Raw genomic sequence first — 12948 nt, 5'->3', positions numbered from 1 at the left:
ACGAAGCCTGTTTGACGCATTTGAACGGGCCTCAATAATGAAATATAAAATGTTAAGAAAGCCATCATTTTGAGCCATCGATCTGTATAAACTGTATGCGACTTATTTCCACTATTCCATGATAGGAAAATAGCATATTATTCTTCTCATGTTTGCTTAAGTATATTTCAACAGAAGCTCACTATACTAAAATTTAGTGTTCATTAAGTACGCAAGAATATTCACTTCAGAACTCAATACATATTTGGAACAGATATTTGCTTCTTCTGTTTTTTTTTTTTAAAAAGTAAACAGTTGCATTTTACATTTTAATGTCAGTCAGAAGGAAATAAAGACTTATATAACTCCTCTAAAAGCCTACAAACTACTTCCTTCTTCAAAAGGAGATGAGCAAAAAAGTTAATGTCAAAAAAATCATCTCTACGAAATGGCAATGAATTCATTACAATGCTCTGAAAGGCACATTTGATTTTCTTCCTCTCATTAAAAAAAAACAGAAAGGGTGCACATACCTGCACCAGATGCTGATCGGTGCTGAGACTGTGGTCTTCCACTGGGTGAAGAAGGTTCCTTCATACGATCAATGACACTGTCAGACAGCTGAAAAATACAACCCCCAACCCCAAGAGTCAGACTGCATCTCCTCCTTTATCCCCATTATCCCTCTCTTTCCACCAAAAATGCAGTAAAACTTTAAAAAAGGAGCACAGAGCCCCAAAATAAGATATGACAGCTGCTAAAATTTTATCAGTAAAGCAAAATAAACTTTGTATTTCCCCTTTGTTGTGGGGTGAGCGCTCATCTCTGAGTGCCATCAATCAGGCTGAGCAAGATAATTTTGGCTTTCACAGAACACAAGAAACGGATATGACAAAATACAGGATACAGGAAAAGATAAAGGAAACAACACCCTTTGACACGTTGCTTGTAATTAATCAGCCTTCTTGCCTTTCTCAGTTATTTGGATGACAGTCAAATACCATACTGTGCAGGTGCAGGGCACTTCACCCAGGAGGAACTTCATCCTGATAAAGGCCTAAAAGTATTTGTGCAACACAAGTGGTCAGGGCACGTATAGTCAACCACTAAGTTCGTTCTATTGTTGACACGTGCACGCACAAAAATACTGTCTCAAATTACGCAGAATCAAACTGAGAATAAGAATAATGCCCAGTTTCAGATCTATTGTAGTCCACAGAAAAAATTAACAGACATTAAAGTCATAACATGAAAGCTTTTGTTTTCCAACTTATAACTTTCTGTTGGTTTCCTCGAACATCAACTCTATCACAATATAGACTGAAATTAATTGACTGAAAATTAATTTTAATTAGCAAATTCGTTACTAAACCTACAGCGTGACATCTCTCACTGGCAGAAATCTGTGTTACAAAGGTTTTGCTAAAATCTGTAATCTAATATGGAAGTGTAAAATTTCTTCAGTGTAAGATTTCTTAACCCAATCCTTAAAACTCTCAACTTAACTTCACACAGTTAGTTTTACGTATGTAAACAGTAATGTATATCCCACTTTTGGATGCTCTACTGACTAACATTTATTTAGCAAAGGTACATCCTTCCAGTACCCATGATATAATTCAGTTTTTGTTGCCCATATTTCAAGATCCAGGATATTTTAGAGAAATTCCAATATCCCTTCCCAATATTTAAGCATGGGCCAGAGCAGATGAACTCTGCTGTGAACACTTACATTACTGTCACCTATTTGCCCAAGAGCATTAACTGACCAGAACTGAAAAATATTAGTATGCTGAATTAGGCAGCTGTTACTCTCATGGTTCATTCTGCAACACTCCTCCCTAGGAGCAGCAATGAAAGACAATTTATTATCCTTCCCGGTATGAACTACAGTGTCTTCCATTGAAAAATTTCTAAGCTGCAAGACTTCTCAAACTGCCTTGTGTCACAAACTATCTTCTGGTATATTACAGGCAACGGCATGCCATAAATAGGGAAAGAAGGGGAATGCTTCTGCAGGTACAGAGGAAGTCGGACATACCACATGTAAGAGAACGGAATATGGGAAAAGGAGGAGCTCTCACATGTAGAGGTCAAAGAAAGACAAAACAAGCTCTTCTAGTTACACATCTTTCCTACAACTGTTCTGCTGCCCGTCTTTGGAAACCAGGCTGGGGGCAAGGCTCCCCGATGACAGCTTCCTATTCACGGCGTGCTTCTTGCCACGGCAGACGCCTCCAGACCGCACCTGAGCACCACGGCTCTCGCCGGTCCCCCTAAAAGACCCAACTGAAAAAGCTAGCCGGGGGTGGGAAAGGGATGGAGGTCACTGCGGGAGAAGGGATGGAAACGGAGGAGAGCAACCGCGAGGCGTGAGGGGACGGAGCTGCAGGGGCAGGTGCCAGCGGCGCAGAGGCAGAAAAAGACGACAGAGGGACCGGGGCGGGCCGAGCTCGGGGCAGCCCGGGGCGAGCCAGGCCCCGAGAGTCCCTGCGGGTGCCGGCGAGAACCCCAGGCCCGGAGGAAGCCCCGGGGGAGCCCCGCTCTCACCCGCACGCCCTTCACCACCGTGATGTTCTCATTCTCATCCGCCTCGAAGGTGACGCGCCGGGTGCTGCTCCCGCCGCCGCCCATCTTCGCCCGGCGCCACCAGGCCGCGGCCAGGGACAGCCCCAAGGAGACTCGCTGTCCCCGCTGCCAGCCCGCCCCGCAACAACGCCGCCTTTCATTGGCCCGCCGCTCGCCCCACCCCGCCCCTCGACCGTAGAAACCTACTTCCTATTGGCTGCGGGGCCGTAGCCATGGAAACCGCGCACCTCCGCTGGAGAGCGGCGAGGTAACCGGAAAGGGTGCGGAAACTTTTTCGGTTTAAACTTCACGGGCCCGCAGACTACAAGTCCCAGGAAGCTTAGCGGCAGGAGGCGGGGGGGCAGGAGCTGTGCGCTTGCGCAGTGCCCGCTGGGTAGTGTAGTTCTCTCCATCCCCAGGCTGTGCTTTGGCTGCCGGGCCGCACTGAGCGCGGGAAGTGTCGTCCCTCATGGCCCGTTGCGCTCTTCCGGGACACAGCCCCGCTCTGAGGGGACTTTAAGGATCCCCCCCCAGCTCTCCTTGTCCCCATGGGACTGAGGGGGGGTGTGCTCCTGCCCTCCCTCAGCGAGGCCACGCTAATGGCGCGGTGGGGGGTGAGTGCCTCAGGCTTCTGCTGGAGCTCTGGGCCTGAGCTGATGCCTCATCCCCTTTTCCACATCACAACGGCATAAAATTACCATTAGCATAGCCCCTTTGGGCATGTAGTTTTCTTTCCAAGAGATGAATAATGTTAATAACGCATAATACATTTTCTTTTCGGCCTACAATAATAAACTGCATCTGGATCTGGCTGTTCTGCGAGTAAAATCCCCCCTGTAGATCCCATGGCCTATCTTAATGGCCAGAATTGCAGAGGTGCATACTGGGAAGACGTCTGAAAGGAGAAAAAGGGTGTTCTTTAGTGTATAGTATCAGAAAAAGTATTGCATTCTGGATGCCAATGGTGTCAGACACATCTTTGAATTTCTCTAGCCTAAGTATGAGGCAAGAAGTACCTTTACAGAGCTGGAATATATGAATATACATTGTTTTGTCTCTCCTGCCATCTGGCTTCTTCGCTTGTTTTACCCAGTCTTGATGGGATGATGCCCCAGTCTTCTGCTGGGACTTCTTGACACTGGCGACATATACATAATAATAATAACCATGATATTTGGGAAAATTATCTTTCTTTTTCCCCCTTCCAAGTCCTTCATCTGCTTGGCTCAAGGAAGGATAGCCTATGCGTACCAAAGTGACACCGCAGCCTTCCACTCCCCTCCAAGAAATTTGTCCCAAAGTGTTTACACAATGATCACGACGGATTATTGCAGCTTGTGTCAACTGACGCATTTAATTTCTCTGAATCGATGCAAACATCATGTTGGTTGCATCAACAGAACTGCTCACATGTCCGTGATATATTTTAAAGCAATTTTTATTTGGATGTAAAGTGTCTGTCAGCCAACATTTCAGCAGTATCTGCCTTCCTTGGGGCTTAAGATATTGCTGAAGCGTTGGCTGATAGCCACTTTACTACCAAATAAAAATTGCTTGAAAATATATCAAGGACATATGAGCTGTTCTCTTGAGGTATGTGACGTGATGTTTATGCCTGTTTTTATAGATGTTAAACCAGTTTCTATGAGGGGGCACTTTGAAGAATTCAACATCCTGGTAACTATGTTTTTAAGGGAATAAATGGACTGTGCATCTATCTGTCGATACTGTGTGAGCACCAACAAACTGAAGGTATTGAATTTTCTTTTTTTCCACACTGGGAATGCTTTTAGGGAGTCAAATTGTATTTATGCAGTTAGTGACGTAACTGTTGTGGAAATGCCCATCTCCAAATCAGAAGCAGCTCTTCTAATAAATTTTTCCTCTGTTGGGAGAGTTCTGAGAAAATACTCTTGTCTTGCTGAACAGAAAGATTTATATTTAGGAATTAAGGTTTTAACAACAGCTATTTTCTACCAAGGTTTTTTATGATTGTTTTGTATGACTTGAAATTACAGAACACTGTAACATATGCATAGATTTAGGAGGGGGGAAAAGAACAAATGGGCAGAATTACATCTCAAAAGTGCTTTGGGTCATTTTGATGTGCCTGTAAGGTTCACTCACTGTAGAAAGAGCAGGACTGAGGTAGCCCAGAATTTATGGCTCCCCTATAATAGGTGGAAATGAAAGACTGTTCGCTGCAGGCCAGGGCTATCTATATGTCAGAAGCTTTTCTCTGTGGACTGTCAAACCTATTTGAGAGCTCTTTCAAGGACATTGCTAGATGAAAAAAGTATTAGAAATTAATGTTTGTTAGAAAAGGCTACAGCAGATTTGCAGTCCAAAAATCATTCGTTAACAACTGGCAAATAAACTCATGTCTAGTTCACAACTCTCACAAGCAATTTGCAAATAGAAAAAGAAGTTGTTCCGTGTATAACTTCAAGCACTGTATATGTTCACATAAATAATACACTTATTTTAGGACTAGTGTCTATCAATGTGGTACGCAGAGTTGACTGCTATGCGGCATAGAAAAACCCAACCTAGTTTAAACTAACTAGTGCAGGCAGCAGCAGTAATCAAAACATCAAAACAGACCTCAGCATAGCATAATTTGTTACTACTCGGTAGTGTTAATCAATCTACAGGAGTTCTGTGCAGCCAAGCTGTTACCTCGCTGGAAAATAACTCCCGAAACACACGGAGTATGTTTAGAGAGGAATGTCTTTATTTAGAGAGGAATGTTTATTCGGTACAGGGTGCAAGGTGGAAAATTTCCACAAATCGAGCACACCTATTGCAATTCTTTTTCAGTATTTATACATAAGAGTTAACACACCACACCTACCTAATACATAATCATCAGACTAACTAATCATCCTCTTCTTCCATTGGTCCATATTTTCTCAGCTTCAAATTAAAGTCACAGGATGATTTTAATTCACTGCGCATGCTCACAAGGAGTGGGGGGGGGGGGTAGTCCTTTCGTCCCCCAATTGGGTCAGTGGTCACGATCTCCCCCTGCCACCTTTACCTTTCCCCTAGTTACTGTTATTCCTGGTGTTTTCATGATTGTTGTGGTGTCCCGTTATCTTTACGGCTCTCCCGGTAAAAGGATGCTCCTGTTATTGGTCTTTGAAGGGTTAGAGCTTCGCATTCTTTTAGGACAAACATAGGCTTGTTAGTAAAATACGCAGTGCCCGTATCCTCTTATCTAACTTAGGCATTATCTATTACCTTGAAGATTCTACAATTCTCACAGTCGCGTATGCTAGTTTCTATTTCTAACTGTCTATGATTCTCACACTCTAGTACGCTTATTTCTATTCTAACTGTGACTCTTCTTAACTACTAATAACTCTTATACTATTTCTATTTTATTCTAAAATAGTCTAAAATACACACTCATATACTAAAATATTCTAAAATGCATACTCGTTATACCCGACTCAAGGTGACAAAGCCAGGCACTTTTGATACGTGTGTTACGTCAAATACCTGCGTCCCACTCCAGTCAGAGTAAAACTCTTCAAAGATACAGATGATGAAGTGACATGCCCACCGTCATTCAGTGCCAAAGCAGCAGGACATTGGTCTTCTGTATCAGTTCTCTTCAGTGGTTAATAGAGAGTACATTTCTACCAAGAAAAAAGATAACGCAAGAGCAGAATGACGAATAAAAATGTGGCAATCAATACAAACCTATTAACTGCTTCTGATTCTTGTTTGATCCGAACCCATTTCTGACTTGCATAAGCAGAAAATCTGCCTCAGACTGGTAAACATCAGGTATTTCATTGTGTGTCTGAAAAACTAGCAGTATCTTATTAGGTTAAAAACATTCACTTCTCGTGGTGCTGTGTGCTTTTCCACATACCCCATATGTTTTCATAGCCAGATTATAAATGCTTGATCCTTTGTTAAAAAGCAGTGCTGTTGTCCAGTCGTGTTTGTCCTTGACTGGACATATTCCTCCGTGGTAGAAGTATTTCTTGTACCACTTAATACTCAAATTGTTCACTATAAAGTACAGCCAAAGAGTAGCAAAGGACAGCATTGCCAGACATTCACAAACAAATAAATCCTAATGAGCCCCGGAACAAGTTACCATTAAATTTCAGTCTCTTGTCTCAAGACTTAAAAATGCCATGAAAACACTTGATAAGTGAGGTGACATATAAAGGCTCATTGCACACCTGCTGTAAGGTTTTATTCTGTGGAGGATCATCTTGCTCGGTCACTGCCACGGTGAGCATGTTGTACCGTATGACTTTACCTGGTTATCCCTCGATGGTCATCTATTCCTTAGAAATGTTCAGCATGGAAGGACATTGATAGCACCGAGGTTCCTCCTTATCAGCAATGACCATTATAGCAAAGTCTGCAAGTTCTTAATTACTCTTTCCTGTTGGATGCAACAATCCGCAGTGCCTTCTGCCGTAAGGTGAGATTTCATGAGTAAATAATGTATCTTCAGTACATTCCTGGTGTGCCAAATCCTGTTTCTGTTGGTGCTATTGGCACAAGTTTCAGCACCTGTTACAACTGCAGGGCAAATGAAGCTAAACCATCAAATTCCTCTAAATGAGCTTTTCAAACATATTTGAAGGCCTGGTTATATAAAGGGCAGAAGACCTTCCCTTTCAATCCCAATTCAGCTCCTGCAGAGGCTGAAGGTTCATGGCTCATCTCAGAATCGATGCTTCAATCATTGCTTGACTTTTCACAGTCTGTGTTTATTCTCATTAGTTCAAGACAGGAGCATGCTTGAATTTTGCCACATGCTCAGTAGCACCTCAGCAGCAGCAGTTACCAGCTGATATCACACGGAGCCTCATATCTGCATGGTTTAGTTTCCTGTGTCATCAAAGTTAACAACCTGATCAATGAATAATGATGAATTATTCTTCTTTTTCTGAGCAAAAAAAAAGTGAGTTCAACTCATCACACTCACGGCAGGAGTGAGGCTGGATTTCTAGTTGGTGTCTGAGATGGCTCCACGTGATGTGTGCTATCTGCAGACCACCACCGCTTCCTCGAGATCATTTCTAGAGTACCTGGGATACGTTATTAGTCTTTCTTTCTCTGTTGGCTACTATGCACTGTATATTGGATTATGACTACCTCTATCACCCCAGAGATCCCTGCACTTTCCACAGAGGGCAGCCTGGATTCCATGCCTTGAAGCACTAGCCACGGGAAGCTGTTGCAAAGCTTATTTAGTCAATGCGTATCATGCCGTTCATGACGCTCAGATTTACCTATGGACTTCAAAGCATAATATATTAATATTATGTCATATTATTATGCGATTATTTATGTTGAGATACTTTTATCTGACTGGTGTGGTTCACGTCAGTAGCAAGTGAGCTGCAGAATTTGTAGCCAGCCTGACTGTCATCTCCAAGACCAGGTTTGATTCATGGTCTCATTTCCTGTTTTTCCTCCCACTGCTCACAGCCCTTTTTTTTTCCCCGTTCTCCATGGTCCATTTATTAAATGCAGAGTTAGAAACACAATTAGAATTTACTCAAGTCTATAATGTCTGAATACTAAATCTTTGGAACAATAAAATTTCTTTCGCAAACCTGTCCTATCTGCGTTGTTTGTTCAGCTGATGAACTCAGCCTTCTTTACTGATTGAATGACTAAAAAAGAAGCACCTGATTTGATCAATTCCAAGCAATGACTGTGTGAGTAATTCTGAAATTCCCAAGCACTGCAAAAAGGCCTGCAAGTACGAAGGCACAGCAAAAATATTTTCTTGGCATTCCGTATACACTGATGTGTGCAGCTGAAAACCAGACGTGCCATCATGCTGAGCACTGATACACCGAAAGAAAAAGGTAAAGTCCCAAATTGAGGAGGGGACGGAGTCTCCTGTGGACCATGGAAAGGGTTTGTCTTGAATCCGTGCCAGGAAAAGTGGTTCCAGTAGGGGTTCTACCTTGAAAACATTTATGCATGTAAAGACTATGGTTGAATATTGACAAGAATTCAGGCTTGGTTTTCAAAGGTGCCAGACGTGTGCCGTACGCATCCCTGGGCCTGTGCCACCTTAGGAACTTCTGAGCTGGAGTCTACCTAAAAGCGAGAGCAGGAGCCAACAGAGAGATAAGCTAAGAATATTTCCCTTCCTTCCCTCACTCTGTAGCACATCACAGGTGTACCACGAAAGGGAACCCAACACTCTGGCCAAAAAAAATAACCAAATTATCATTTGTAGAACTGATTATTAGAACATTTGTTATGGGAGAACATCTGCAATCCAGCCTGGGTGTATTGTATAGAGGGAGCTGAACTCACACTTCGACAGTACAGTTGTTAAGCTATGGTTTGCTGCTCTCTGCATTCAGTCTTTCCGCTGTGGCTGGTCAGATGAGTCACATGCAAGGGTTTCTATACCTAGGTTATATTCTCAGCTTTATAGGCCATGTAAATATCTTTTTCAATTGGAGAGCATCTAGGAACATTTTGAAGTGTCTGGTATATCTTGTACGAGTGGGTTTTCCAAGTTATTTCAACAGAGGCACGCAGTACAAAGCCTGTGGTCTTTCTCCTCGGTGGTTCATCCAGTTTATGACAACAACCGACGACTGCTTTTAGCTAACAGAATTACTCTTCCAGCCAAGCGCGAGGTGTCTCTGGTACAGAAGACAGAAGAATGCTGGTGTTCAGGCTTTGCAGGAGATCGGTGTATGAGAGCATTACAAAAGTCGCACTGTCACTGGCTGGAGGCTCCCTGTTTGGGATGATGTTTCTGTTACACAGAAAGCACACGTCGTGGCCCGAGCACAGCTCACATCTCCCTCTGGAGGATGGTCCTCTAGCCTTAAACTCAAATTAAGCTTCATTCCAACACCCAAAACCTGAACTACCTTTAGAGATGACTCGTCATCAATTACAGAGGCAACGCAGGGCAACGGCATTGCTAAAGAAGACATCTCAGTTGTCTGCCTAAAATTAAGTGGTCTAACAGCCTTGCGCTGCTAACGTAGCTAGTCAAGCAAGTGCCTACGCTGAAGAAATCAGGCTCAGTCCCTCCCGGCAGCTCAGGTACTTGCAGCAATGCTCTCAGCAAGCCTGCATTTACGATACTTTCTATGAAGACAACTATGAGGAAAAATCTCATCACCTGGCAGTGGTAATGACAGGCTCAGGACGCTGTTACACTGAAATTCATGTTATGGGCAATAGTAGAACACACCTCCTGAGCAGAGCTAAGAATTTATTGTTAGCCCAGATAACATTGCACCAGTCTAGTAGTCCAAACAAATTAATAATTTAAAATTACTAATGCAGTAATGCATTTAATTTTTTACACAAAAACACCTTCCTGGACTCTACCCCTTATCTCTGGTGTGATCCTCACCCTGCCAGTGTCCCTCTGCATCCCAGGGGGTCACAGGTTCAGTCTCCCTTGAACGCAGTCAGGGAGAGGGTTACAAGTCGCCACCACCCTGAGCTCTTCCCTGGCAGGAGTGTGATGTCCATGGTGGGGTTTCTCTGTCCTCACTCTTGGGTACCCCCCAGGGTATCTTCATCCCCCCTCTCCCCATCACCTGCTCCCCTCTCCCTGGTCCCCAGCACCAGTGGCAGAGCTGCCCAGCGCCCAGCCCGGGCACACAAAGGGCTGGTGTTTGCTGGGCAGTCCCTGCCCATGGTGGCAGCCCTTGGCCATGCGGGGTGTCCCCAGCGCTGAGCTCAGGCAGGTCGGGCACGAGGTCCTTGTCCATGGGACACTTGCGATCACAGGGACGCCCAGCTCCAGCCATGGCAAGCCCAGAGCCGTCCTGAGACCCTGCGGCGTCAGGTCACTGCAATGCCCGTGGCCTTCTGCTACTGATAGCAAAAATCATGTTATAGTATAAATGTGACAAGGTCATAGGATGAAAAATTAGACTAGCAAAAATACTTGGAAGAAACAAACATGTTTGGACATACAGAGCAGTTTTCGAATCTGACACAGCATAGGGCAGAACCTCCCCTCACTTCACTTTCTAAAAGCATATAGAAAACAAAGAACGAAAATTTGTTTTTATCCGGTTGTAATAAATTAAGATGCTTCTGGTAATACAGGGCAAAAAGGAAGCTTTTTGTTTCCACTTTGTGTATTGTTTTTTTTTCTAGAACTTGTCTCTTTAATACACAGAAAGGTCTAAGGGACTGCAAAAATGAATTGCTTAGTAGAGGTTTACAACAGAGCGTCAGACAGATTGTACTGGATGCCACAAAGAGATCCATGGATTCAGGTGATCATTGAAGACAGGGGGTTGCCTGTCAGAGGTGGTCTTCTGTGCCTGGCTTCATTGCAGTTGCCTTCGTAAATACACGAGTGGCAGGGACTGCGCCACATAGCTGGGTTCCAGCTGCTTCGGTACAAAAGCAAAAGGATTTAGTATTTAACATCAATGTCAGCAGAAATGTTTCATGACCTTCAACAGGCCTCTGCCCCCTATGGAGTTATTCATCAGAAAACTTGGCTGGGCTGTAGCATCATCTTGGACACATTCAAGTGCCTCCTGCAGAGAGCATCAAGGACTCGGGGACTTAGCATTGATAGTCTCTCTGGCCTCGCTCCACTGGCGCCTGAGTCACAAGGGCTGGGAGCTGCATTTTCAGAAGCAGTTTTTTTGATCTTTATCTATCCTTTCTGCTCTGTCTGAAGACAGAGAGAGATTTGAAGTAATCTCTGTTAATATTCGCTTCTTCCTCTATCGCATCATTAGACACCTCCCTCCTTCCCTCAACTTTTCTTAGCTGAAATGTACAATTCCTCTCTGGAAAACTATGATCTGACACTTCTGTTTATTACTTGTGCTTCGTCAGCACCTAGGAAGACCAGACACGGTCTGCACAGTGGTCAGAGTGAGCAAATGGGAAACAACAGCATGGTTGCGGTGAGCTTCATAGAAACATGCAAGAGTATAGACTTGGAGGGATAGGCTGTCCATGGGGACCTGGAGACTGCTTCTCTGGACAGCTATAAGGCTACATCCCAAGTGACGTGTAAGCCCTTTATTGCTGAAGAGCTCAGTCTCAGCCCGGAGATGGTCTGGCCAGCGTGAAGAATTCACAAGAGAGGAAGAAGAGAGAGGAAGGATTAGAACAGAAACTACTTTTCTACTACGCAAGCTGGGATCTCCTTGAGGGAGCATGTAGAGAAAAACTCAGCGGTCATACAGGATGGGGCAGTCATTTACTATCTCCCAGCAAGATAGCAAAGGGGGTCAGGAAGAACTCGGGGTGCTTGCATACCAATACTAACAGTCTTCTCCCTTCTGTAATGAAAGTTTTACTGTGCCCTGTCTCTTTACGTATTAGTAACATGGGGAGATCCTTCTACTTCCACACTGCTGTTCTCCTGAATTCCATCCCCAGTCCCTCCAGCAGACATGAGAGGAATCATCATGTGTTGGGACATCCCCTCCACTGTTACTAAAAGGGACTTTTTTTCTTACTATAATACAGCTTGTCTAGCATGTCCAACGTGTTGTCCAACATAGTGTGAAATAGCGTTCTTATAAGCTAAGTAGGAAATTTTAAAATGGTGTAGGATGCAACTTAAAAATGGTGCAGGAAGGTCATTGCTGGTAGCTTGCTATTCAAAAGAAAAAGCAATACTTAGCAGCCCTGGATATTCATTTCATTGAAATCCTTCCTACGGTCATTTCCACAGGGAAATTCATGCTGAGTGATCTAGCCTCCATCTTATGTTTGATCTTTGGGAGAAAGCTAAACCTTTGGTCAAATCCAATGGCCTAAGCTTGATTGGAGGTGAAAGAATCAACATCACTTTGCTACCAATTGCCTAAAGCAAGAAATATTTCATTTTTTCAAGAGTACTTAATTTCATGTATCCAAAACCAAAATGGAGCAGCAGTCAGATTGTTTCTTTACACGATTTTCTTGAAGAGTTTTCCCCAAGGAGATCATAGTTCTTTAATTGAAATGTGCCTGTATTTCTTTTATCTCATTATAGTAGCTTTAAACAAGACATAGTTGTGGGAATCAATGGGGAAAAGTCCTCTATTTGCCATCCAGGGTATTCCATTTGCACTGTTTGCTTTTCCAATAGTAAATTTTCAAAGCGGCTGTCAGCTAAGTTGCTAAAGTGCCATAATAATTAAGCAGGAGATTAAACAATTCAGGAGAATAGCAACTAATTTAAGGAGGTGAATTTACCTCTGAATACAGCATGAGTGACACCAGTAATGGCATTCTGCCCCAAAAATGTAAACGTATTCTGGAGGTAGATGCAGTGCAGATAAGAGCCCAGGAAACAATTCAGTGGTTAAAATAAAACTTGAGAGTGAGTCAGAGAGTTCAGTGTTTCTGTCTTGACAAAAAGGCGACTGATGGGTTATTTGATTATAGTGCTCAAGCACTTTCACA

At 43.6% G+C, this 12948-nt stretch overlaps 1 protein-coding gene across 3 annotated transcripts in view; it reads right to left on the bottom strand.

Annotated features, from left to right (window-relative positions):
• Positions 1 to 2690, bottom strand: part of CHCHD3 (coiled-coil-helix-coiled-coil-helix domain containing 3) — a 160748-nt gene extending 158058 nt beyond the window's left edge. For all 3 annotated transcript variants that reach the window (XM_075516292.1, XM_075516372.1, XM_075516452.1), the window contains exons 1-2: positions 2530 to 2690; positions 513 to 600 (exon numbers count right to left, since the gene is read on the bottom strand). In XM_075516292.1, coding sequence (XP_075372407.1) covers positions 513 to 600; positions 2530 to 2613 — 172 coding nt within the window. In that variant the 5' untranslated portion in view covers positions 2614 to 2690. The remainder of the gene's footprint in view (positions 1 to 512; positions 601 to 2529) is intronic.
• Between the last annotated feature and the right edge of the window lie 10258 nt (positions 2691 to 12948).

Source organism: Mycteria americana, chromosome 1, assembly GCF_035582795.1.
Source record: "Mycteria americana isolate JAX WOST 10 ecotype Jacksonville Zoo and Gardens chromosome 1, USCA_MyAme_1.0, whole genome shotgun sequence".
Classification (NCBI taxonomy): domain Eukaryota; kingdom Metazoa; phylum Chordata; class Aves; order Ciconiiformes; family Ciconiidae; genus Mycteria; species Mycteria americana.
The sequence above is the reverse complement of the archived record's forward strand: the minus strand, read 5'-3'. Positions and strand labels throughout refer to the sequence as shown.